Source organism: Perna viridis, chromosome 9 (assembly GCF_037379345.1).
Source record: "Perna viridis isolate PV_CMFRI_1.1 ecotype Kerala chromosome 9, ASM3737934v1, whole genome shotgun sequence".
NCBI lineage: Eukaryota > Metazoa > Mollusca > Bivalvia > Mytilida > Mytilidae > Perna > Perna viridis.
Genome location: NC_142453.1, coordinates 5,612,356 through 5,639,618, shown reverse-complemented (window position 1 = coordinate 5,639,618; position 27,263 = coordinate 5,612,356). Strand labels below are relative to the sequence as shown.

Sequence of the window (27,263 nt, the reverse complement as noted above, 5' to 3'; positions counted from 1 at the left end):
GCCAACAATTTATGACTTCCTAGTGAACACGTATTTCGCGGTTGTTGTTGTTGTTATAAGCCACTCGTGTGAATATAAAATTCTAGTGCATTTTAGTATATTTGTCTGATTGTAATTGCAAACGGTAAGTTCATCATATTCTTTTAACATAGAATACCTATTACTGATTTTTTTTCAATATAATATCCTTTTTTCGTTTAAATTGTCTTCTCAGAAACCTAGCCGGGGGCTAAGCGCTCTGCCCACAGAGTAACTGGGATGTGTGCCCCAGGTGGTGGAATGGGGTACCCCTGGCGTGTTACATCCTGTGGTTGTCAGGCTATAATACGGAAAACCTGACCGCAAACCATAGTGGTGCACCGTGTTGGGAAAGATGCCACGTTCCTCGCACGTTAATTGTTTGTTTTGTTTGTTTGTTGGGGTTTAACGTCCGAGCAGCAATATTTCAGCTATATTCAGACGATGAACATGAAATGAAAAAAAAAAGGATGGGACACAAGGACAATAGGGTCGACAAATTTTGATTGCCACTAAAAAAGGGGGGATGGGTAAGGTCGGGCAATTTAGCCTCCTGTGGCGGAGCGCAAAGGTTCCTACTCCTATCGAATACCACAGCAGGGTTCTTTAACGTGCGAGGAACGTGGCATCTTTCCCAACACGGTGCACCACTATGGTTTGCGGTCAGGTTTTCCGTATTATAGCCTGACAACCCCAGCATGTAACATGCCAGGGGTACCCCATTCCACCACCTGGGGCACACATCCCAGTTGCTCTGTGGGCAGAGCGCCTAGCCCCCGGCTAGGTTTCTGAGCACTATTTAGTCGCCTTATACGACAAGCTTAGCGCTGCTGCAGGCCTATTCTTTTAACACCCGGACCTGCACGGGGCCCCTCGCACGTTAAAGAACCCTGCTGTGGTATTCGATAGGAGTAGGAACCTTTGCGCTCCGCCACAGGAGGCTAAATTGCCCGATCTTACCCATCCCCCCCTTTTTCCAGTGGCAATCAAAATTTGTCGACCCTATTATCCTTGTGACCCATCCTTTCTTTTTTTCATTTCATGTTCATTGTCTGAATATAGCTGAAATATTGCTGCTCGGACGTTAAACCCCAACAACCAACAACCAACCATCCATACTAAAATGATATTAAAACCAGAGACAGAAGCCAAATATCTGGTGATAGGCTAAGTAAGTTGATGCGGATGACTTAGTTAAGTGTGATGTTGCTGACTTTGATTATGATAAAGCGTCTTGCATTTCCTTCATCAAATGAAAATGTTATGATAGGTCTTGAGAAATGATCAAGACTACAATAATTTGAATAATTCTTTGCATTTAATAAAATTGACTTAATACAAAGATTTATTAAAATCAGTAAACGTCACACTATTGTTTGTTTATATGAGCAGTTATCATCAATAAAATTTTTGTCATCTTTTGATAGCTATCACTCTGTGTTTGTTGTCTTTTCTGAGGTAGATAGCATGCAGAAACATCTAATCAAGCTATCTGAAATGTGCGATCAAATACCGAGTCCGTTTTGTAAATGAATTTAAATGCTAACAAAGCTTGCAAACTCAAGTCAAATGGTGCTTCAAAAATTCTACCTGAAATGTAACCAAGCGAATTTCTAGATACATGTATCTGTAGCAATTGTGTTATTTACAACAAATATTGTTTAATCATGTGCATTTTACCGGTTCTCGTCTTCACAATAAGCGTACACATTGAAACGATAACATTTCTGGTTAAGTACACATTGTGAAATGTTTACGCAAAAACACTGCGACCTACAAATGCAAAGAATTACTGTAATATCTTTTTAATCGTTAATTATCGTCTTTTCTTTCATTATTATTCAATTAAAGTTTAAAGTTCAACTGACCATCGCCCCGTGTAGGTCCGGGTGTTAAAAAATAAGTCTGCAGCAGCGCTAAGCTTGTCGTAACAGGCGACTAAATAGTGCTCAGAACCCTAGCCGGGGGCTAGGGCGCTCTGCCCACAGAGCAACTAGGATGTGTGACCCAGGTGGTGGAATGAGGTACCCCTGTCGTGTTACATGCTGGGGTTGTCAGGCTATAATACGGAAAACCTGACCGCAACCCATAGTGGTGCACCGTGTTTGGAAAGTTGCCACGTTAAGGAACCCTACTGTGGTATTCTCCCGGAGTAGGAACCGTAGGGCTCCGCCACAGGTGGCTAAATTGCCAGACCCTACCCACCTCTACCAATTTACAGTGGCAATCAAAATTTGTCGACCCATTGTCCTTGTGTCCCATCCCTTTTTCATTTCATCTTCATCGTCTGAATATAGCTGAAATATTGCTGCTCGGACGTTAAACCCCAACAAACAAACAAACAAACATATCAAGGAAACAGATAAAAAAAAAACCCTTCGATGACGGCTGATGTTTGGTAATGTTCGACTTTATTGCTGATCTGATCCAAAAGAAGGTAAGTTGTTTAGCCAGATCATTTGATCCAAGATTTCGCTGATGACGTATTGTCTTTATACAATACTAGTTTCGATGATTTCATACATGTACAGTGTATCATCCATTTCATGTTCATTGTCTGAATATAGCTGAAATATTGCTGCTCGGACGTTAAACCCCAACAAACAAACAAACAAACAATACTAGTTTCGATGATTTCATACATGTACAGTGTATCCACCTCTATGAACTCGAGATAAAGGGCACTACACACATTATGAAGTCAGCCTAATCTTGATCTATACTTAGAGATCAATGGAAAAGGTAAACTCATGACCAAATTTAAACTATATGTCAAACGCAATGACTTGTCATTCCATATTTTAGACTTTACTTTTATCCGCGGCAACTTTTATATCACAATAGATACATTATTCCAGAGCTTGTGAAAACTACGCGGACTATTATACCGTGCTAGACTTCTTACAATTATGCCTCGTGAACAAGGTTGTGTATGTCGCTACAAAATTAAATTCATCACTTCAGAGTTCTATAGTTATCATCATGAAATCGTGGTTGTTGAGGTGTATTAATCTGTACCATAAGAACCGATATATTAAACGTGTCAAAGTTTTTTTGTGTCAAAGTCTTTGTACGTGTTATTTGATTATTGCATGTTCTTTGTTGTGTGTGTGTGTCTGTTTCCCTCTAGCCCCGTGCAGGTCCGGATGTTAAAAGAATAGGCCTGCAGCAGCGCTAAGCTTGTCGTAAAAGGCGACTAAATAGTGCTCAGAAACCTAGCCGGGGGCTAGGCGCTCTGCCCACAGAGCAACTGGGATGTGTGCCCCAGGTGGTGGAATGGGGTACCCCTGGCGTGTTACATGCTGGGTTGTCAGGCTATAATACGGAAAACCTGACCGCAAACCATAGTGGTGCACCGTGTTGGGAAAGATGCCACGTTCCTCGCACGTTAAAGAACCCTGCTGTGGTATTCGATAGGAGTAGGAACCTTTGCGCTCCGCCACAGGAGGCTAAATTGCCCGACCTTACCCATCCCCCTTTTTCCAGTGGCAATCAAAATTTGTCGACCCTATTATCCTTGTGACCCATCCTTTTTTTTCATTTCATGTTCATTTTATCATCCATTTCATGTTCATTGTCTGAATATAGCTGAAATATTGCTGCTCGGACGTTAAACCCCAACAAACAAACAAACAAACAAACTGTGAAGTCTTCTTCCTTGGAATAATCTGTTGATTTTTGCTCTAAACTTGGTTCCCTTGATTACTCCTTGAACATTAACCATTAAAATTAACATTTGACTGACTGGTTACACAAGCAAAAAGTTGGTTACTCGGGTAGGAAAGAAGTGCAAGACAGTTTTTGTAGTTAGAGATCATGCAAAAGAAATTGAAAAGAGAATTGAGGATAATCACGTCTTCCGAGTTTTTGCTCCGAAAACACCACGGATATTATGAATAATATTGCATAGGGCAGTTTTTTTTTATTATGTCTATAGTATACATTCATAAATAAATGATTCTGAAGATGGACTGGTTATTTCATTCCCTTATCTGTTTAAGGGGATTCTTTGTTTTGAAGAGGTAAGAAATACATATACATTGATATCATCCTTTTTGTAACTTCTATTTTCAAGTTACTATTTGATCCGTTTTGTTTAAATTAGATTTGTGTGTAACTTCATGTAATTGATTTTCACATAATCAGTCCAGGACGACCATCTTTTAGAGTTTGGTTTTGATAAACTAATTGTCAATACAAGCTTATCATCTGGATAGTGCCTCCAGTTCTGTGCCGATTCCTTTCATATTTTGGTGGATGGTTGGTAGTAAAATCACAACTTAATCAATCAATCAATCAAAATGGAGAGAACAGAGTAAAATGAAATTACATAGTATATGAATTAAATGACAGCACAAAAAAACTCACACTTCTTTTATGAACTTTTCAAAACATTTCTTGAGTAACCATAGCAATCAAAAAATTTTATTATGCTAGGGCGAACTCTTTTTTCGAGACGCAGAACTGTATGCAAACTCAGAAGAAACTTGGTCTATATTTTGCTTTCCTCTCTTGTGGTTTAAAGGTCTTCGACTTTTAGGTAAGAACTGGTGACTGCTTAATTTTACACTCCAATGCTTTATATTTAGTTTCTAACTTGATTCCGTTGACATGAATTTTTTATCAAGATCATATTACTGACATGTCAAACCTGATAAGGTTTCCGTCGATGAATTAACCTGTTCTGCACTAGATTGACCAACAATGTTTGGCTTTGTTTTGAATGTTTTTATTCTCAATAGTTTCTCCAACCTAGGTCAAGCCTCAGATGACCGGGACATTTCAAAGATATGGAGCGTCTTAGAAGAAACTAGAAAAGAGTTATCTCGCACTAAATTGGAGTTGTCTCGTACTCAAATAGAATTGGTCGAATCAAAATCTAGACAAGAAGACTTGGGGCAAGAATTGGATAAATTGATGGTTACATGGAATCAGAAAAATAAGTGTAAGTAGATTCTGTAATAACTTTGTTTGATTATACTTACCCGTCTCATTCATTCTGGTCTTTCTGTTATGGTATGTATATTACAGTGTGTATAATATTTGTAGTTCGATTATTGTTCATAGAGTTGTGTTTTGTTTTCTATAGAATACTCGGGTATGTGTAGATGACAAAAGATTATTATCGTAGTTACATGTGTATTTAATACGTGTCAATAAACGGTATATACGAGATTGCCGAACAGATAACCAAAAAGGACAGTTCATATAAGATATGGGAGTATAAAGGAAAAACCGGGAAAGTTGAAACAACTGCAATGTTCCTGACATGGTAATTATAAAAATAAATTAAAAAATGCCATAGCACATTTGTCAACGGCGAAGGATACACGGAGACAAATACCCGAGCTTTCCCTCTCTCGTTTCTTAAATGTTATATGGTTGGTTTTTAGATAATATTTGTCTTATTTCAGATGAGAAAAGACTGTTGAACATTCCGGGAACATCAAACCAAGTTGAACTCGACCTCCTGACTTTAAAAAGTGAAATGGCTGCTCTTCAGTCAAAAGTTTCTTCAAGTACGAATTATCAGACAAATACACAAGTTTTTTTTATTTATGAAAAATGAATTTATATGTCTACAAACAATTGGACACATTCGTAAACATTTTAATTATAATTCTTCATTTTTAGCTCACCTGGCCGAAAGTATTGTGCATAAAACTGTAGGTATTTTTGATCCGTTGAAAAACATGGCCGCCGTTACTAAAATAAGAACATAGGGGGGTCAAACAGTAGTTGTTCGCATTTTTTATCTCCAAAACCGTTAGGTTTAGCCAAATTCTAACAACGGTAAAAGTATTCAGCATGATGAGATCTATCTACGTTCAAATTTTCATTTTGATATGTTAAGCCAAGTTGGAGTTATTGCCCTTTTTCGACGTTTTTTGCTATTTTCAATGTTATTTCTTTCAAAAGTCTTCTCCTCTGACACCACTTGACTAATTGGAACCAAAGTTGGTATGAATGTTCCTTTGGGTATCCTGTATAGAACTGATGTGGGAATTTTTTTTATCTGTCTAAAAACATGGCCACCGCTACTAAAAATAGAACAAAAGGGTCAGACATATAATTCCAAAACCTTTGAGTTTTTCCACATTTTGACACGAAGTAAAAGTGTTCAGCATTACCCTTTTTCGACGTTTTTTTGCTATTTTGAATGTTATTTCTTTCAAAAATCTTCTCCTTTGACACCACTTGACCAGTTGGAACTAAACTTGATATGAATGTTCCTTGGGGGTATCGTGCATAGAACTGTTGTGGGGATTTTTTATCAGAAAACATGGCTGCTGTTACTAAAATTAGAGCAAAGGGGTCAGACAATAGTTTTTCACAAGTATCTCCAAAACCGTTAGGTTAAAATTAGCAAAATTATTTCCATGATCCTTATTATTTCATGTTCATTGTCTGAATATAGCTGAAATATTGCTGATCGGACATTAAACCCCAACAAACAAACAAACAAACCTTATTATAAGGCCTTCAAAAATTGTCAGGTGACTCCTGTAAGAGTTCTTGCCCTTGAAAGATGAAATATAACAGTTTTTTTTTTTTTTACAGTTTTCAGATACTCCTGCCAAAGTCTTCATGAGTCAAAATTGTTGTACAACTCCTTGTCAGATTTATTGCGCCCCGTGCAGGTCCAAGTGTTAAAAGAATAGGCCTGCAGCGGCGCTAAGCTTGTCGTATAAGGCGACTAAATAGTGCTCAGGAACCTAGCCGGGGGCTAGGCGCTCTGTGCCCCAGGTGGTGGAATTGGGTAACCCTGGCGTATTACATGCCGGGGTTGTCAGGCTATAATACGGAAAACCTGACCGCAAACCATAGTGGTGCACTGTGTTAGGAAAGATGCCACGTTCCTAGCATGTTAACAAACCCTGCTGTGGTATTCGATAGGAGTAGGAACCTTTGCGCTCCGCCACAGGATGCTAAATTGCCCGACATTACCCATCCCCCCTTTTCCAGTGGCAATCAAAATTTGTCGACCCTATTATCCTTGTGTACCATCCTTTTTTTTAAATTTCATGTTCATTTTATCATCCATTTCATGTTCATCGTCTGAATATATCTGGAATGTTGCTGCTCGGACGTTAAACCCCAACAAACAAACAAACAAACAGATTTATTGCCCTTGAAAGATTTCAATCAGGTGATCGATTCAGACTCCTGTGAGCCTCTTGTCTTTATTCATTTATAATAGATTCAAAAACAAATTAATACCTTCATTGATAGAGAAATAACTGCAATATCAGCAATATTTAAAACAAAATGTTTACAAATTCAAAAACGATCGTACATGGTTATGTCGTCGTATTTTTTCAGTTTTGATTTGCAACTGAAGAAGAATGTTGTAATTTCGAAAAACTGTAAGTTTGTGTTCATATTGCATTTATAATAAAGCATAATTTATTCCATAAGGATGACATATTCTTGTATTCTGTAACCTGTTAAATTTCTACAATGTATACTGATTTCAAAGATTTGTTTGTTTGTTTGTTGGGGTTAACGTCCAAGCAGGAATATTTCAGCAATATTCATACGATGAACAGACAATTGATGATACAATGAACATGAAATGATGATAAAATGGAAAAGGGATGGGACACAAGGATAATGGGGTCGAAAAATTTTGATTGCCACTGGAAATAGGGAGATGTGGGTAGGGTCGGGCAATTTAGCCTCCTGTGGCGGAGCCCTATGGTTCCTACTCCGGGAGAATACCACAGTAGGGTTCTTTAACGTGCGAGGAACGTGGCATCTTTCCCAACACGGTGCACCACTATGGTTTGCGGTCAGGTTTTCCCGTATTATAGCCTGACAACCCCAGCATGTAACACGCCAGGGGTACCCCATTCCACCACCTGGGGCACACATCCCAGTTGCTCTGTGGGCAGAGCGCACTAGCCCCCGGCTAGGGTTCTGAGCACTATTTAGTCGCCTTTTACGACAGGCTTAGCGCGTCTGCAGGCTTATTCTTTTAACACCCGGACCTGCACGGGGCTAATTTCAAAGAAGTGGAACATGTAGCATAAGTGTAGAGGTATACATCAGTATCTTTTTTTCTGTTCTAGTCAATATCCCAAGGGTCGGTTTCACTGCTATACTGAGCCATGATGCTAGTGATTTAGGTACCAACCAGATAATAAAGTTTGACAGAGTACTTTCTAATGAAGGTGGCAACTATAATGATATTACTGGGATATTCACCTGCGAAATACCTGGGTTATACGTATTCTATGTCCATACACTAACAGAATTCGGTAAGCTCGTAGAAACACAATTAATGAAGAACGCGGAAGGAACAATTAGGACATATGCCTATGACAAAGAGGCGCTCTCTTCTGGAAGTAACCTGGCCGTTATACCTTTACAGAAAGGCGACACGGTGTTTGTCAAGTTCTTAGCAGGAGACCATGCCGGAGCGGTACTTGATTACTTATGGACCTCTTTTTCTGGATTTCTTATACATAACTAAAGCTGAAAGATATAAACAGATGAAACTTTGATACTGAATTTTGTTATCTTTTAAATTATAAACACACATTAAAATGCATCAGGTGTCTAACGATTTTTTAACATTTTAATCGGCCTAGAAGGTAAACGGCCGTATTATATACCAATGAATAGATAAGTTTATGTACTTTTTAATCCCCCATCGGCGACTTTTGTCAAAGAGGACTTTAGTTGTGCTGCCCGTCCGTCTCAGTCCAGCAAACCAAATTTACCTCCTCGTGCTTGCTCATTGGTACATTAATTTACCAAGGAAAGTTATATATATATATATAAAAGACTCGGAAGTGCGATGGTATCCCATTCAACATTGCTACGAAATTGTACATGCATAAGCTCTTGTAAATGGAAGATATTATAGTTTGAATAGCTTAAATCTCTTTTTGGTTTCAAGATTAATTACCCACTGTGACAGCGAATGAAATTGACAGAATTTTTATTGCATACCAATATGCGCCTACTAATTTTGATTTTGCGTGTGGTTGCCTCATTGACTTTCCTCTCACATTATCATTTATTTATTTTTCTATTTACAACTTTTATTTTGTTTTGATAAGGTAAACTTAAAAATTGTCAATTTCATTAGTTTCAATCTGTTACGAAAGTATCGTTTTGATTGAATATTGTTTGAAATTGTTCCATATTTAAAGCTATTTTCACATAATTTCATACCTGTATTTCAAAATATTTACACAAAAGTTTTAAATCGATGTTTGATGTTTTATTACAAAGAGTCATAGGAAATAAAACTAGTTTAACCCCAGCCCCGTGCAGGTCCGGGTGTTAAAAGAATAGGCCTGCAGCAGCGCTAAGCTTGTCGTAAAAGGCGACTAAATAGTGCTCAGAAACCTAGCCGGGGGCTAGGCGCTCTGCCCACAGAGCAACTGGGATGTGTGCCCCAGGTGGTGGAATGGGGTACCCCTGGCGTGTTACATGCTGGGGTTGTCAGGCTATAATACGGAAAACCTGACCGCAAACCATAGTGGTGCACCGTGTTGGGAAAAATGCCACGTTCCTCGCACGTTAAAGAACCCTGCTGTGGTATTCGATAGGAGTAGGAACCTTTGCGCTCCGCCACAGGAGGCTTAATTGCCCGACCTTACCCATCCCCCTTTTTCCCGTGGCAATCAAAATTTGTAGACCCTATTATCCTTGTGACCCATCCTCTTTTTTCATTTCATGTTCATTTTCTCATCCATTTCATGTTCATTGTCTGAATATAGCTGAAATATTGCTGCTCGGACGTTAAACCCCAACAAACAAAAACAAACAGTTTAACCCCATCACAGACAAGCCACAGTCAGGAGATGTTGGTCATGATGTGTTGTCGTGTCTTTATTTGACTTATTGTTTTAGTTTGAAGAAGTGTCATCGTTAGGTTCGTTATCGGTGCTTTTTAAAGATTACGTAAATGTGTGTTTACACTTGTTGAAGGCCTTTGAGGATCTCTGGAAGTATTTACCATTTTTATAAAGGTAATACGAAGGTGCATTTGTTGCGTTTCATCATATCTGTTCCTTTTCAATTTTAAAATATGTAAAAATACATTTACTCTATATATTGCAATGTTCTTAGTTACGTTTTCTTACTTGTGACAGAAAATGCAATGGTAATGTCAGCTCAAAACCAAGTCGAAACTGGATTGTGATAATTTGAGTGTTTTATTTCACCTTACAGAGTATCACTTTTATACTAACCTGAGAATACTTATCATGGTGCAACGGAGGAAATGTTAGTACTAGTATTTGTAAGAATTAGTCATGTGGGAAAAATCTGAAATATACATGTCAAAACCTCACCACTCTGACAATATACTTTCACTCAAGGAAGTCTTCTCTATTTGACATGACCACTTTATGTGACCTTCATCACTGATTATGGTATTTTTTATTGGAATATTAGATAATTGAAATTTTTGATAGTGATTTCTGCCCCGGAAATAATTAGCTGCGGTGCATTTCATTGAAAGAGTTATCAAGGGAACCAAGGTTATAACGGTAATCAAAGGAATGATCCAGGGCCAAAGACCAGACATGGAAACAGACATACACAACAAAGAACATAAAGTAACTAAAATCATACATACAAAGTAACAAAAACAAATGAGCAACTTGGACTCCACTAAAAACTGGGAGCATGGACCAGGTGCACCGGTAGGGTAAGCGTCCTCTGCTTTTCTAGAAACACCCGCCGAGTTGCTCATAAAAAGTCGTCCGGGGTAGACAAACGAGGAAAGGAAAACTATGACCTGTTGAATAAATCAGTTTTCATGGTGCTGGTGGATACACCTTAACGATCCACGAGTATGATGACGACCATAAAACTTCTGTAATGATGACTTCAATCTTGTAGCAACATAACCCTGTTCCAGAAGCCTATTTGTTAGAGTTCTAGTGCGATACAAAAAGTCTGCGTAGTTTCGACAAGCTCTGGCATAACGTATGAGTTGTGATAGGAATACTCCATAACTAAACGTTTTTAAACGTTTTACATTATTAAACGTTTTACATTTTAAGATATCGTCTATTTTCTTTATTCTGATTATAAAAGTATAGTAGTGGGTTTATCATTATCATGTTAAGACTGACACATCATGAAAAATTTGAATTACATGTACGTGATTCATCAAATAGATAATTCACATTGTTTTCTTTTTTGGCGCCAGTCATCTCCAGGTATTCCATTTATTAAATGGGCAATGATTTCACAAGCGTGAGTCTTCATGTAAAAGTATTTGAGTTTATAGAAAAAAATAGATATTTGCTTTTAAAATCAGAGTTATGTCCCTTTTCAAAGAAAATCTTGTTTTCTGCCACAAGAATTTGTGGTGAGTTTTCATACTTTTTTTTAAATATATGGTATTTCGATCCATAAACCACACACTGCATTATTGAAGTTGAACTGCTAGTTGTTTTTGAAATGTAAAATTAAAAAAAAACATGATGGTACATTCGTAACAAAGTGTTATTAGAGGTTATGTAATATTGAATATGAGAATTTCAAATGAGGAGGGCCCCGTGCAGGTGTCAAATGAATAGGCCTGCAGCAGCGCTAAGCTTGTCGTAAAAGGCGACTCAACAGTGATCAGAACCTTAGCCGGGGGCTAGGGCGCTCTGCCCACAGAGCAACTGGGTTGTGTGCCCCAGGAGGTCGAATTGGGTATCCCTGGTGTGTTATATGCTGGGGTTGTCTGGCTATAATACGGAAAACCTGACCGCAAACCATAGTGGTGCACCGTGTTGGGGAAGATGCCACATTCCTCGCACGTTAAAGAACCCTACTGTGGTATTCTCCCGAAGTAGGAACCATAGGGCTCCGCCACAGGAGGTTAAATTGCCCGACCCTACCCACCTCCCCCTATTTCCAGTGGCAATAAAAAATTTTCGACCCCATTATCCTTGTGTCCCATCCCATTTTTCATTTCATCATCATTTCATGTTCATCGCCTGAATATAGCTGAAATATTGCTGCTCGGGCGTTAAACCCCAACAAACAAACAAACATCAAATGAGGAGGTGGGGATTTCTTTCAAAAGATGTTTGCATATCGGTGGATGGGATAAGGTGGATAATTGGTTTCAATTCATGAGACTCGTAAACAAGAAAAAAACATTTCGGTGGATGGGATAGGGTGGATAATTAGCTGTACGTTACGTTATAACAATTCACGAGACTGGTAAACAAGAAAAAACATTTCGATGGATGGGTTAGGTTGGATAATTGGTTGGACGGGACGTTATAATCATTCAGGAGACTCGCGAACAAGACATAGAGATTACGATGGATGGGATAGGGTGAGTTATTGACTGTACGTTACGATTTATTATTTCTGGAGACTCGTGATCTCAAGAAAAAAATATTTGGTGGATGGGATAGGTGGGTTATTGGTTGTACGGGAGGTTATAATCATTCAGGAGACTAGTGATGAAGAAAAAAAGAATTTGGAGGATGGGATAGGGTGGATAACTAGCTGTACGGGACGTTAAAATTGTCATTAACTCGTATACTAATATACCGAACGGATTGTTTGTTATAGTTTTTATGATACATGTACATTTGTCCTACACAGGTAGCATAAATATATTTCAGTGTTGTTTCTAGACTTTAATTAAACACAGCCAGTAATGTTTTTTTCGCATTTATTCTTTATAACATTTTTAAGTTTCTATACACGTACATATATATATATATATAAACAATTATATCTTATTAATATGCATATATTTAATGGAATGTATAAAAAAATGTAAAACAAAATTGTAATTTATATAAAACTGATTTGTTAGATTTAACAACAAAGCGTTGCCGGTTTTTAAAATGCGACTTAATTTCCGAAATGATTTTAGTCTACCTTTTTTTTCTCTTATTTAGACACATAGGTCAAGTGAGTTGCTAAACAGTTGGCTTAGGTTCATCTCCAAATAGTTTTTTTCAAACGGGAAATAATAGACTTTTCGCATTATATTAGAAGAATCGATAGGTTATGAAAGATATTAACCCAAGACGATGAGTGAATATAACCCAAGACGATGAGTGAATATGCATTGTTCTACTCCTCATATGTTGACATTTTCAACCTTGTAGCACATATTCATCGATCAAATATTATCTTAATAATTCTGATTCTTCGATCCGATTCAATACCTTTTTTAAATGCTGAAATTGTTCTTTGTATTTATGGTATTCTTCCATGATGCAATTTTCATACAAGTCCAATCAAAACTGGTTATCAGTGACGGTGGACTCGTTTAAACGTATTACCAAATATGGAAAGCATTTATGAATGGAATGATACAGTTTAAGTTCTAAACTAGGAGAATACGTGTCAATTTCAATAGTATACAAGCTGTGGTTGTTGTGAAACATACTGAGGGTTGGTCACGGTCACTGTTTCCCTCTTTATCAGTCCACTTCTATCTTTACCGTTATATCTTGACCAATCATAAATCATAACGAAAACGAGGATGATTATAACAATAAAACACAAAGTTGCGCCAATTCCGTTCAGAATGAGACAGTAGGGGATTCCCATGACGTCATGATTAAAGTAATCATTTCGTAAGAAACGTCCGGTAGCTATCCATACCAGTATACCTGAAAAATAAATGACAAGAGTAGTTTTCTTGCAATACAAACTTTAGGATACTTTTATAAACGTAATGGGTATGACTCCTTGCAATTGGCTAATGAATCACTACAGTATTTTCATGCTGCTTACGAGAGGCTACTCCTTGGAACACGTGTAGAGCATATCAAAATTTGTAATATAATTGGTACGCTTGCAAAACAGTGAATTGGAAATCTTTATCTCTTTCGTTCTCCTACATGCAGCAGTTATATAATTAACAAACGAGTAGTCGTATGAGCCCAAATGTTCGTAAGTAATAATAATTTGCCGTGGTCTGAAATGTCTTTTGGTCGAACTGTCCGGCATAGGTAAACATTTTGGTACATTGTACCCATAAACTGGGAACGTCCTTGAGATTTCATTCTGTTTCGATTTCTATCGTTTTATTTTGATTTTATTTCCTTATGATTCATTTTGAATCGCTTGTTTTCGCTTCGTTTGTTTCGCTATCGTTTCGCAATTTTTAAGTACCCTAGAATTGTAAGTAATACTGATTACATAAAAACATCATTTTCCTATGTTTTGGCTACCCTTATCTTGGAAAAAAAAGTATGATTGATTTGTATTTAATCGTCGAAAATAAATCTAATGATTTCCAATACTAGCTGGGTTCTCAATCACATTTACAACGTGTACGCAAATAAAGCTACCATGATGCAATTTAGAAGCTCCTGAATCTGAAGGTACAAACTGGATATTGATGCTTTTTTTTCTGCCATAAGTATATAAAACCCAGTTGATCATACAGCCATTAACATTCTTTATTTAGAATACCTCCGGTATTAAAATGTAACAATAAACATACCAATAACTTTGCATATTACAATGTACTCTTTTATATGTGTGTTTTCAAGTCATGTGAATATCTTCTATCTGCATGTTGTATATGTTGCCTTGTATTGAGAGGATATAGATGTATATAGGCCTTGCCTGCTATCCAATCCTATTCAATTTATTTATTGAATAAAATATGTTGAAATCAAATCAACTTTGCATACCTTAGTCTACATCTTTTTCAAGGTAACGTTGTAGAACTTGTCAAAATTAGAATTCAACACTGGATTATACCATTATATCAAAAAGAAAGCATGTTACCTCGTCAAATTCAACATCACTCACCTGGAATCAAGAGGAGAATCATGGGAACGGAAAGGAAGACAGGGGGAGTAACTCTTAGGTACATAAATACGAAACAACTGGCAAACATCATGAATACTATGGCGATGATCATTTCAACGAAATACTCTTCATAGATATCACCGTTTGGTCCAAACGCTGAAAGGATAAATGGTTTTTTTTAAAAAATGGCGTATCTAAGGTATAGAAAAACAGTATACTTAGACGCAAGTGTAACAGGATTGGTAATTTTTTTTCAGATTTTATACTTATAACAGTTGTTTCTATAACGGTGCGTTTTATTCTTCGTCATTAAGGATAGGATGTTGGTTCAATACGCCTTTACATCTAATTATTTTTTTTTATTAACATCATTGCAATGTCCCTTTGAATTTGATCTCAGTGGTTTTATTATTGTTTGGACAAGTGGTGTGTCGACATTTTCATTCATTTATTTATTCATTCTGTTCTTTTTTCCATCTTCGACTGTTTCGTGTGTTATTTATTTGTTATATGCATTTTTTTTGTATTTGTCTTTCTACATGTACTCATTTTGACGTTTGAAATTTACATTTTTCCAATTTCTATGTCTGGTATTTTTAATAAACTTAACGTTTGGTCATATGATATATAACTGAGAGATTTATATTGGTAGACTAATAGCATGATTGACATTTTAAAATCAAACTTACGTAAGGGGTTAAAAACAGGACTATTAGCATCTGGAAAAGAAGAACATAGAAATATACTTATGATATTGATACATGTGATATATAATGCTTTTTAATAATAGAGATAAGACTGGTGGATATGGTATGACATCAATATGTGCACCATTCAGATCCTATCTTTTATAGGATGTAGTGAGATTCAATTGCAAATTTCTGAATAAACATTTGTTGGGTCTCGTGATTTTGTAATTTTATTTTTGTCTGATTTTTAAGAAGGTAGACCTGGGGTAAGGGACATAACTCATGAAATCAGTGATATGTTTGTATCACATTAAATTTCACTGAAGTCTTTCAAGATTTCATTTGACCCGAAATGAAATCAGTCAAAGTTACATTGAGGCATACATGAGATTGATGTAAAATGCTGAATACAAACGTTCCAATAATTTGTAAGAGTTGTGTCTCTTACTTTAAGTCTACCTCCTTAAAAGGAAAATATTAATTAAGAACAGTATTGGGCTTTCCTTGCTTTCGTAATTGAACATAATAGGGTTGTGCTTTACCTTTTTTCTTTTTTTTTTAATTTGCAAAAAAAAAAACATTATATAACATTTAGAAACGATCAGGGGGACAGGAAATGGAATATTCATTATGAATATTGATTTTAGTAAAAAATATTCAACCTCTCTTATATTTTATTTTATATATAATATGTAGTTAATCAACACAAGACCGATAGCTATTCTGCATAGTGTTGTTCCTTTCATATTTTCATCAATTTCGACATTTATTTGTTTCATTAAGTCAAGTTTTACAGGATATCAGAATAGATTTTGTGAATATGAGACATCAACCCATTAGCAACCGGATTGAAAAATGTCAGCTCAAGGCCACCCATGGGTCTTCAATGATTAAACGACGTGAAAGTCCTCGCGGCACAGGACAGGCTGTAGCTTGCCCCAAAACAATATTATACACAGGTACAGCAATATTAAATTCGTATCTTTCTTTTGACAGGGGATGTTTTAAGTTTAATTTTAGTGCCGGATCTAAGGGAGCAACCTACTTCGGTTGAAAAATTTGTTTTACTTTTCACATTTTATGTATATTTTACCAATATTAGCCAGGATTTTTTCCCTTTTAAAAATTTCTCTTTAAATTCATCACTGAATATATATCTTGTTGTCTATAGGTTTTTTGTTTGACGCCATTCTTGAGCAGGTCATTATGGCATATATACATTTAAAAGGGAATAATCTGTCGTTCAACAAAGCCCATTCGGAGTATTTAAGTACCAATCCACATAAAAATCAGACACTGCCAATGGTATAGTGAAGAAAAACTCTCCAAATAAAAAATGCTTTTTCAGTCTACAAATGCTCTATATTAACATAACGATAAATTCATTTTTGCACTCAGATCCATACTTTTTAGAAAATCGTACATTTACTTCCCACTAAAATCAACCAAATGTAGCCAAATCAAGAACGATAACACTTGCCGAGTATCAATTGCATGTACAAACTATATAATTTTTATCTCAAAAGAGCAACCACTAAATAAAAAAACTAAAACTGGTTATTTGATCTGTTACTGTTTCATGACGGTTTTTGACATGCATGAATCACCTTCTGTCTGAGTTTTAGAAAGTTTACTACTTAAAATGTCTTGTAGGCTGCAAATGAAAAATTCAGAGACAGAAAACTCTGCAAAAATCTCAATTCTCTAAAACATTTTTATGATTTGAAAGATATAATCAGTTATGAAGAGGACAAACAATGCTTATAAAATTCCCTTAATAAAAGTACATGCACTATCGTCGGATTGACCGGATTCTGACATACATGTTTTAGACTTTCCCCACTGTACCTGATTCTTACATAGAGACTTGTATTTCTTCATCAAGGAGGTAGACCTGGGGTAAGGGACATAACACATGAAATCAGTGATATGTTTGTATCATATTCAATTTCACCAAAGCCTCTCAAGCTTTCGTTTGAAGCAGAATAAAATGAATCCAAGTTAATTAGATGCTTACATAAGATTGATGTAAAATGCTGAATACAAACGTTCCAATGATTTTTAAGAGTTGTGTCCCTTGCCCTAGGTCTACCTCCTTAAACAAGCAGATGTATGAACAGAATTAAGGCTATCCATATATAACATATACTGAATATTACATGTCAAAATCTGTATCACATGCTGTATCAAACCGAGACTCCTATATCATCCCAAGGGCTGTCGGTCCGTGGGTTAATATAGGACGAGGGTTGATACAGCATGTGATACAGATTTTAATGTCATGTTCATTATATCATATACTTTAACCATAAGTTCCTCAGGGAAGTATTCTTTCTGTCACTCTCTTCAGTATTAAAATTAATAGTTTAGCCCAAGTTTTGAAGGACAATATTGACGGTTCCTTGTATGTAGACGACTTTTTGATCTGCTACAGGGGACAAAATATGAGTAATATTGAAAGGCAGTTACAACTTTGCCTCAAAAGAATTGAGAAATGGGCTTTGGAGAATGGGTTTAAGTTTTCTACATCTAAAACTGTTGGTATGCACTTTTGTCGAAAGCGAAAGCTGCATCCGGACCCAGATCTCTTTCTTTATGGTATTAAAATCAAAATAGTAGAAGAAACAAAATTCCTTGGATTACTTTTTGATAGTAAACTTTCTTTTCTTCCCCATATCAAATTACTTAAATCTAGGTGACTTAAGGCACTAGATATTTTAAAAATGGTGTCCAGTACCGATTGGGGTGCTGATACCTCAATTTTATTAAATTTATATAGATCTTTGGTTAGGTCTAAACTTGATTATGGATCTATTGTTTAAGGTTCCGCCAAAAAATCTTACCGTAAAATTTTAGACGCTGTTCACCACCAGGGGTTGCGACTTTGCCTTGGTGCCTTCAGAACCTCTCCTATTGAGAGCCTTTATACCGAGGCAAATGAACCCTCCCTTGGAGACAGACGTTTGAAATTAGGTCTTCAATATGTAAGTAAACTTATGGCCTACCCAGATAGCCCTGCCTACGACTGTGTCATTAATCCTATTTATGTCGACATTTATCGAAAACATGAAAGCAAAACCCCTCCTTTTGGAATTCGAATAAAACCTCATTTGGAAGCAATTCATCTGGAGACCAATGCAGTGACACCTGTTGTTACTTCGAAATGCCCTCCATGGGAGCTTCCACACCCTTCTTTCATTTTTGATCTGCGTGAATATAAAACGTCCGATACCAATCATTTATTTTTACAACAAAAATTTTCTGAAATTAAAGCAAATTATCCAGATTTTTTGACGGTGTATACAGATGGCTCAAAGGATGGCGATAGCGTTGCATGTGCTGCTGTCCATGGTGACAGAACTGTAACTGAACGGTTGCCATCGAGCGCTTCCATATTCACAGCTGAAGCTCGAGCCATATTGTTAGCACTTAAATTGATTACTCAATCTAATCTGTCACAGTTTATTATTTGTTCGACTCTTTGAGCTGTCTTTTGGCAATTAAGAATCACAAACTGAAAAATACTCTTATTTTACAAATTTTATATTTTATTCATCGACTTCGGGAATTTGATAAAGAGATTGTTTTCCTCTGGGTACCCAGTCATGTTGGTATTCAGGGGAATTCAGTTGTAGACAGGGTTGCCAAAAAGGCATTAAATGAAATAATAAAGGACGTTAGTTTGCCATACACCGATTTTAAACCTTTAATAAGGAAATATATTTTAAAGATGTGGCAGGACCGATGGGACGGTCTTGAACACAACAAACTCAATTCCATAAAACCCGATCTAGGCGTTCATCAATCCGGGTCGGGCAATCGCAAAGAGCAAGTGGTCATGACTAGATGCCGCATTGGACATTCTAGATTTACACATGGCCATTTGCTTGTTGGTGAGCCTCCACCTGAGTGTATCCCATGTGATTGCCCTTTCTCTATCAAACATGTTCTTCTGGATTGTGTGGATTTTGCCAACACCAGGCAAAATTATTTTGACTGCGCCAATATGTTTGATTTGTTCAAGACCGTTTCATCTAAAAACATTATCGATTTCTTGCGGGAAATCGGTTTATTTAATAAAATCTAAATTGGATACCTTCCTTGATTTTTCAATATTTTAAATGTTTTATCGAAGTTATGTTTCTATATGTATTTTATGTCTTAGGTTCACCTTTTATGTATCTTTTTATATGTAAATAGCTGTTTGTTTTAATATCATTATTTTATGAAGAGACTTTGATCTTGCTTTTAATATTTTCCTTGCATTAAATGTTCTTGCGTTGATATGGCCTGGGTCGCCGAAACGGCAATAAACAACAACAATCAATCAATCAATCATACTTTAACCATACTTCAAGTATGGTCTGTAAAGGTCTGGGGATGTGATATAAGGAATGCGATATAGGTCTTGGGTGTGATATAGAAAATGCGATATAGGGTAGATGATAAAAGGTTTAAACAAACACTTATAATGCATAATACAAAAAAGTTATATTTAATCTAAATATATGATATATATAATTAATGCCTTCACATGGTGTAAAAGACAATCTCTAAGTTAAATGGCTTGATTATTCATTAACTTATGAAAAAGAACTTTAAATTAACTTATAAAGTTATCATGTTGGTAACAATTACTAGTTATATATGCACAAGTCATAAGCATAACTTTTACGGTTTATTACATTCAATTTAAAAAATTCAAAACCAACAGCGTAACATTAAAACAGCTGAAAAAAAGCTGAGGTTCAACATTAGATACTGAATAAGATTTCAAAACCGGTTTTCTATTTTCATAAATTTATATTTGAACATCAAGAATTTTAAATGTATACCTGTTTAGGGAGTAAATTTAAAACGACTTCTGGCGTAAATGTGTATTCCTAAGTTATTTTAACCTTCCTTTCATTTCAAGTATTTAAGTATGACAACAAAACTTTGAAAGGCTACTAATCCTGTCCGAAGGTCGAAAAATACCGAAGGCAATGTTTTGGTCTCATTTCGAAGATCTAAGTACTAATGAACTTGAACATATTTTGTTAACCATATGATTATTTGGGTACGCTTAGTTTTTAAAAACTTAATCATTTACTTCATGAATGAACGTGAAACTTGTTCCCACACTACATGTACACAATGTAGTTAGCTACTACGATCTGTTGTACCTAGTCCGGCTTCAAGAGAGATGCTGTTTTAAGTTCTAAAATTCTGCCCAATTACATGAAAAAAAATTCTTTCTCACAAATCTACCTATTACACACCCCCTATTTTAACAAAGGTAAATATGGTACACAGATGTCATTGTCTGTCCGTCTGTCCTACCGTTGTGGGATTATAACTCAAAACGTTTTGATGATTTTTTTTTAAATGGTACAGTGTTTGACACTACGTAAGAAGGAAACTTCAGTCGTTCTTTGATAACAGAGGTTTTCGGACTTTAGGAACTTAAACGACTGTAGCATAGTATGTGCCTGAATGGAGCAGTTTGTATATCAATTCTACTGAGTTATGAATCTTATGAAAGTCCAGTCAAATGAAATACAGTATTCAAAAAGGGAATTGGTATAGAAATAATTAAAAATAAGAATAGATAAGTATGACTTTTTTGGTTAATTTCAATTTTACATAACTGACCTGACCCGTGCAGGTCCGGGTGTCAAAAGAATAGGCCTGCAGCAGCGCTAAGCTTGTCGTAAAAGGCGACTAAATAGTGCTCAGAACCCTAGACGGGGCCTAGGGCGCTCTGCCCACAGAGCAACTGGGATGTGTGCCCCAGGTGGTGGAATGGGGTATCCCTGGTGTGTTCCATGCTGGGGTTGTCAGGCTATAATACGGTAAACCTGACCGCTAACCATAGTGGTGCACCGTGTTGGGAAAGATGCCACAATCCTCGCACGTTAAAAACCCCTATTGTGATATTTTCCTGGAGTAGGAACCATAGGGCTCCGCCACAAGAGGCTAAATTGCCCGACCCTACCCACCTCCCTCTCCAATTTGTCGACCCCATTGTCCTTGTGTCCCATCCAATTTTTCATTTCATCATCATTTCATGTTCACTTTATCATTGATTTCATGTTCATCGCCTGAATATAGCTGAAATGTTGCTGCTCGGGCGTTAAACCCCAACAAACAAACAAGCAAACAAAACTGACCTTTAGTACTTGTGTTTTCATGCAAGCGCAACACTATCGTTGGCTTATTAAAGTGCAAGTCTTTATAAGAATCGTGCAAAATGAGAAAAATCAGAAACATGCATGTCGAAAACCAGCATTCTGACAATATAACTTCTCTCTAGTATGATATTCCTTTGTGTGAAACGACAACTGTTTGATCTCTGCATCATTGGATTTGAAACTGATATGGAAAATCTAGTCTTTTTTCCTTGATTCTTCACTCACAGCTTCATTCTTAGAGAGAATGATACTTTCAAATAAGGAGGTAGACCTAGGGTAAGAGACTTAACTTGAAATCAGTGATATGTTTGAATCATATTCAATTTCACCAAAGCCTTTGAAGCTTTCCTTTGAATCAGAATTAAATCAGTCCAAGTTACCTTGATGCTTACATGAGATTTATGTGAAATGATGACTACAAACATACCAATGATTTTTAAGAGTTGTGTCCCTTGCCCTAGATCTACATTCTTGTTATATTTGTATATGTTTTTCTTTCTCTTTACCATGCACGACCAATAAATAAAGATACAATTTTAATTAAAAACAAATTTTAAAATATCAAGCCTTTCACGTACCTCGTGAGTTAGTAATAACGTTCTGAAGAAGATCGTAGAATTCTGAGGAACACTTTTTCCTGTTGTCGACACACTGGTTAAAGTAAAATAGTCCCATGTGTAACTCTAAATCCTGGTTGTTAAAATCACTGTAAACGAGCCACCCCGGCGAGAGGAAGGAAACGATAAAAAGATTTAGCGAAACAAGGGAGATAACCCCACAAGTAATGATAACCCAGTTTGTCTTCATTTTGGTTTTTTGTGTCTGTTATTATGTTCGCTTGGCAAGAAGATGTAATTTCTTCACCCTGAAAGATAAATAATATTTTAGATCAGTTTTTTAGTATACGCTCAAAGCTGTTGCCTTTGTACCCTTTCTTAAAAAGAATCTTCATCCGATTGTTAAAATATGTTATGTTTGATCAGATTATTACTTTGTATTCTACTCTTATAAATCATAAAACAACACGAATATTAACTGAAATTAGTTTTTGTCTGCGTTGCCTTCTACTGTACTTTTATCTCTACAAGAATAAAAAAACAAAGTACGGTTTTTATGTATCCGGAATAATACAGGACTTCCTTTCCCGTATTCGATACTCTTCTACTTTTGAAGACGTTAAACCACAATTAATCAATCAACCAACCTAGTCTCGAGCCGGTGTATCCAGGGAACGAAATATAACGACTGGATTATTCGAATTGATTTTCTGCAGATACTTTGTTCATTTATTTTTTTTATTTTACAAGTCAGAGTTGAAAACAAACCACAGATAACATTTTAAAATATAATCTACTACCTTAATAGTCTATGGGAAAGGGCAAAGAGAGACGCATGTTAATTTCAACCGCACATGCAACTGAAAGATACTAGAAAATAGCATATTCATTTCCTATTGTACACTTACGACCTACTGTGAAATCGATCTCTGATGTCTAACACTTGCAACGTATTTTTGTAAATTGTGCTAGTGGAACGGAATTCCCGAAATGTTTGTATTAGATATAATGAAACATGTCTAAACCGAACCCATTTTGGACTTTAAAATGTTCGGTTTACCAAGGTAAAAAATACATTTTAACTGATATAAAGATACTTCTAAAGTGTCTGTTTAAGATAGATTTTTATATTTTTTAGGATTAGGTTTAGAAAAGTTTCACTGTAAATAAAACACAAATAATCATTCATTAACAGGCGTGCGAAATCCTTTGAAACCAAAAAAAATCTAGTCATTTCATATTTGTGACATAAAAGATTGTGACATCTCATATCTGAAAAAAACTCCTAACTCTCTAACTCCTAGTGGTTATTTGACTTATATGTTAATTTTGAAGGAGTGTTATCGTTTTGTTACCGTGGGTTGTCGGAGCCTTTCAACGCTCAATTAAAGGCGTGTAAATACTTATTGATTGAGACGTTTTGTGATCTCTGTAAGACTTGGTATTTACTATTTTTATAAAGGTTATACCATGATGCATTTCTTGCGTTTCACCATAACCGTTCCTTTTTCTAACATACTATATTGTGTAAATGTTAATTTAAGATGAATATTAACACACTTAATATAACCAGTGATTCATTAAATTACTTTGAAGCTGAAGACCACTTATCTTGTGAATCACAAACAATTTTAATCAACCATTTTATTGATAAATGAAACAAAAAATATTTCATTTTTTTGTACAATCAAGACTACACAATCAATCCATTTAACCAGGTCTGACTCAGTAACAAATAAAAACTGGCCAAGACTCTTTTCAGCTTGCACGTTCCAAATATACACTCTACTTTAAACGCACTTTTTCGTATTCATTTAAAACCCCCTTTCAATCATGTGAAGTGATTTTCAATAAGAAGATGCTTTCAAAAGCACGTTTTGTAAACATTAAAAAAATAATTAGAAAAGTTGATTTCTTCAGAATAATCGGTCCAATAACGTGAACACCACTGTGGTACGCTAGCTTTATTGCCTAATAAAATGATGAAGTCATGTGCATCCGCCCAAAAAAGGCTAACTCATACATTTACAATTTTAAAATATTCATTGACAAGAACTTGGTCATAAAAGAGTACCAATTACATAATCAATTCCATGTGAAAATATTACCCACAATCCCTCCTTCTGGAAACAGGAACAAATTTAACACGCCCATCTTTGTTTTGATACAAACCTTGGTGCAAACACGCCCTTACTACTAAACATAGTAACACTAAATGGACCATCATTAGGATCAAATTAGTGAAGGAAAAACTGTATCAGAATAGCATGCTGTCTACGTTCATTTGATGGATTATTTTGATGGAAAACTTCCTTTATCATCTTAACCTTGAATGTTTCAGTCCCCTGTTGTTATTAGCCCGAGGAATTTATCTCTGATCGTTGTCCATTGATAAAAGTAACAGTTTGGAAGACTATTTAAATTAAAAGTGATAACGTAGGCGTCCAAAAATTGACGACTACTTAGTATTTATAATAAAAGTGCCAATGAAAGAAGATCGTTCGCCTTCGAAAGACTTCCTATGAAGACACTTTACAAAAACAAAAAAGTAAAAAACCACAAGTACAAGTACATATGAAAAAAAAACGGATATAGTGATACGCATTTTTAAATCCCTTCATAGAACATCAAAAGGTCTTCAGCAAATGTAAACAAACATTAAGCAAGTTCTGAAAGGCCCCGACAACAAAAGTTAAAAATCCATGTACATTTCACTGAAGCTTCTTTATTTGGGTACAGATTTATTTTAATAAGGGAATAAAATGTGTGTTTTATGCGTTATTTGAAAGTTGGAAGTTAACATGAAGTTCAACATATGATTATAGTTTTTAGTTTGTATAGTTTTTAGTGGTTCATGTTCCCGAGAACGAAGTCGGGCAACGTTTAAGTTTAGTTTGCAAGTAGTTGCTTATCAGTTTAAGATACATGTATCACAAAATAATGGAAACAATATTTTAAAAGAAGTTGGGATGATAGGGTCAGATAATCGTTAGCATCTGTAGACCTGATTAAAAAGAACATATCAAGTATATGCCATTGTTTCATCACAAACAACGCGTCTATAAACATCGTTTATGTTTGTCTGTATGCGTGTTATCCCATCTATAATACGCAATGAAAAAATGGATGTCAGACAGTGTATTTCTCTAGATAAATATCTCAATAAATTCAATCATTATGTGTATTAGCCTTTCAAAGTCGCCCACTGTCATATAATATAAAAGCAAAAGGTTTAAATTATAATCTTATATGGAAAATTGCAGTGTACTTTTCAATGAAATCATTATTCGTTGTTAGCAATTTAATTACTGATGAAAACGAGTATTTTTTGTAGTTTGGATAAAATAATTGATTTCGACCAAATACCAACAAGACTTCCTTACCTTGTATCTCCAGAGCTACCTCTGTCAGAATGTAATCACTGTTCAATCAACCAGACCTCGCCTAAAGAATTAGCCGAAAACTTGCGAGACTTGAATACTTATTAAACATACGCTACAAAAACCACTGGACCATGGTTGTGATATTATGATTCACTTCGGGTAATTGGTTTTTAGCTTTTTTATTTGAAATTCGATAAACATAAGTTCGTATCAAAATATTTTGCTTTCAGCAAAATTTCGTGGGTAGTAAAATGTTTCGGTTATATGACATAGTCTGCATATTTGGGAGTTGGCTGCAGAAGATGAAAACCGGTTTTAAACATCAAATGGATTTATGGAAATCACCTAATAAAATATTCAAAACAACCTATCTTCTTAGGTGCATGTTGTTCAATCATTGAATCGGGTAGTGTTCGAAAATCGATAGTATAAGACGTAACATTGAATTAATTGTATACACAGTTTGTTAATATTAGAAACAGGGGTACATTATGCCTGGTGGTTAACCGAATATTGATCTAGTGGAACAAGCCTGTATCTGTCCCCTGATTTAGTCGCTGCGTCCGATGTCAGAATGAACTCATCGACCCAGAAAGACCGGAAATTGTGTGCTTAGTTGGCAGTATAAACAATGCTTGAATTGTTATCTTGATGATAAGTTAGGAATTTCATTTGTTTAATTTGCTTTATAAAGGATTATGAGTTATCGTTGAAGTCAGCTAGCTGGAATGCTCATCATGTTCGCGGGCTCTGCTAAGTCTTTTTTTGTGTTTGTTTAATTGTAAAATTTATCTAAGAGCAGTTCATCAGATGCATCGTTTTAGGTTAAGAAAAATATATATCTGTTTAAGGTTACATGGGATGAAAAATAGGGTAGGTACGTAAAATCATTTTATTTTTCAAAATGATTTGATATTAATAGACACTTATGGGAGGATTTCTTGAGTTAAATAGCTCTCAACTGAACAAAATTATAGTTTAGCGGCATACCAATAACGTGTTAGGGTAGGCAGAAAAAATTGGGTGGGTAGGGTAACCTTAAACATAGTTTGTTTTTTTTTCTCTGGCCTTGCTTATTGGTTACTCTTTCCACTTAACAGACAGAACAACTTATATACTGATGGAAAGTGTGCATACCCATTTAAATATAATAATAACAAAGCTGCAAATCTTTATTTTTTTACACAAAGCCAAGGTAATGGTGTAGATAATTTTAGGCAAAAATTGAAAAAATTGTAAATTTCAATTTCTGAGGTTAAAAAAAAGACTTGTCTACCTTCATAGAATGATGATCCAACGTTTCTGACGTAAATCATAATCACAATTCGATATTTAAAAATTAAGCTTTTTTCAATAAAAAAATTATAAATACCTAAATTTCATTCGCTCATTAAAATATATCCTAAACCAGCATTTCTTTGTATACTCCGTGTATAACAAGCTTTGTCCCGAGGCCTTCTAAATTTGTTACAAGCCGAAACATTTTCCAAAGGATTATTTTTCTATTGAGCCGTTTTTGTTTTCTTTCTGCGTCTTGCATTCTTCACCTGCTTTGAAAGGACAAATTAAGTATTTGTGTACTTGAACAAAATGCAATCAAAGTTACTGTCCTTTACCGCATCAATTCGTAGATTCGCATTTAGTAAATTTCGTTATTCGGAACACTGTTTTATAATTCTAGTTTAA

At 35.7% G+C, this 27,263-nt stretch overlaps 2 protein-coding genes across 3 annotated transcripts; one reads left to right on the top strand and one right to left on the bottom strand.

Moving 5' to 3' along the window:
• The first annotated feature begins 4,616 nt into the window (after positions 1-4,616).
• Positions 4,617-8,525, top strand: LOC148606444 (complement C1q tumor necrosis factor-related protein 2-like). Of its 2 annotated transcripts, XM_088544312.1 has the most exons (3): positions 4,640-4,963; positions 5,433-5,537; positions 8,091-8,525. In XM_088544312.1, the coding sequence occupies exons 1-3, from the start codon at positions 4,723-4,725 to the stop codon at positions 8,492-8,494; spliced, it is 750 nt and encodes a 249-aa protein (XP_088400438.1). In that variant the 5' UTR covers positions 4,640-4,722; the 3' UTR covers positions 8,495-8,525. The 2 variants fall into 2 exon arrangements, with proteins under 2 accessions (XP_088400439.1, XP_088400438.1); XM_088544313.1 differs by lacking the exon at positions 5,433-5,537 and having other exon boundaries at positions 4,617-4,963.
• Positions 8,526-12,650: 4,125 nt separating this feature from the next.
• LOC148606443 (uncharacterized) lies at positions 12,651-25,734 on the bottom strand. Its single transcript, XM_088544314.1, has 5 exons — positions 25,578-25,734; positions 22,216-22,502; positions 15,465-15,494; positions 14,776-14,931; positions 12,651-13,622 (listed from the first exon to the last, which is right to left on the bottom strand). The coding sequence occupies exons 2-5, from the start codon at positions 22,442-22,444 to the stop codon at positions 13,360-13,362; spliced, it is 678 nt and encodes a 225-aa protein (XP_088400440.1). The 5' UTR covers positions 22,445-22,502; positions 25,578-25,734; the 3' UTR covers positions 12,651-13,359.
• Between the last annotated feature and the right edge of the window lie 1,529 nt (positions 25,735-27,263).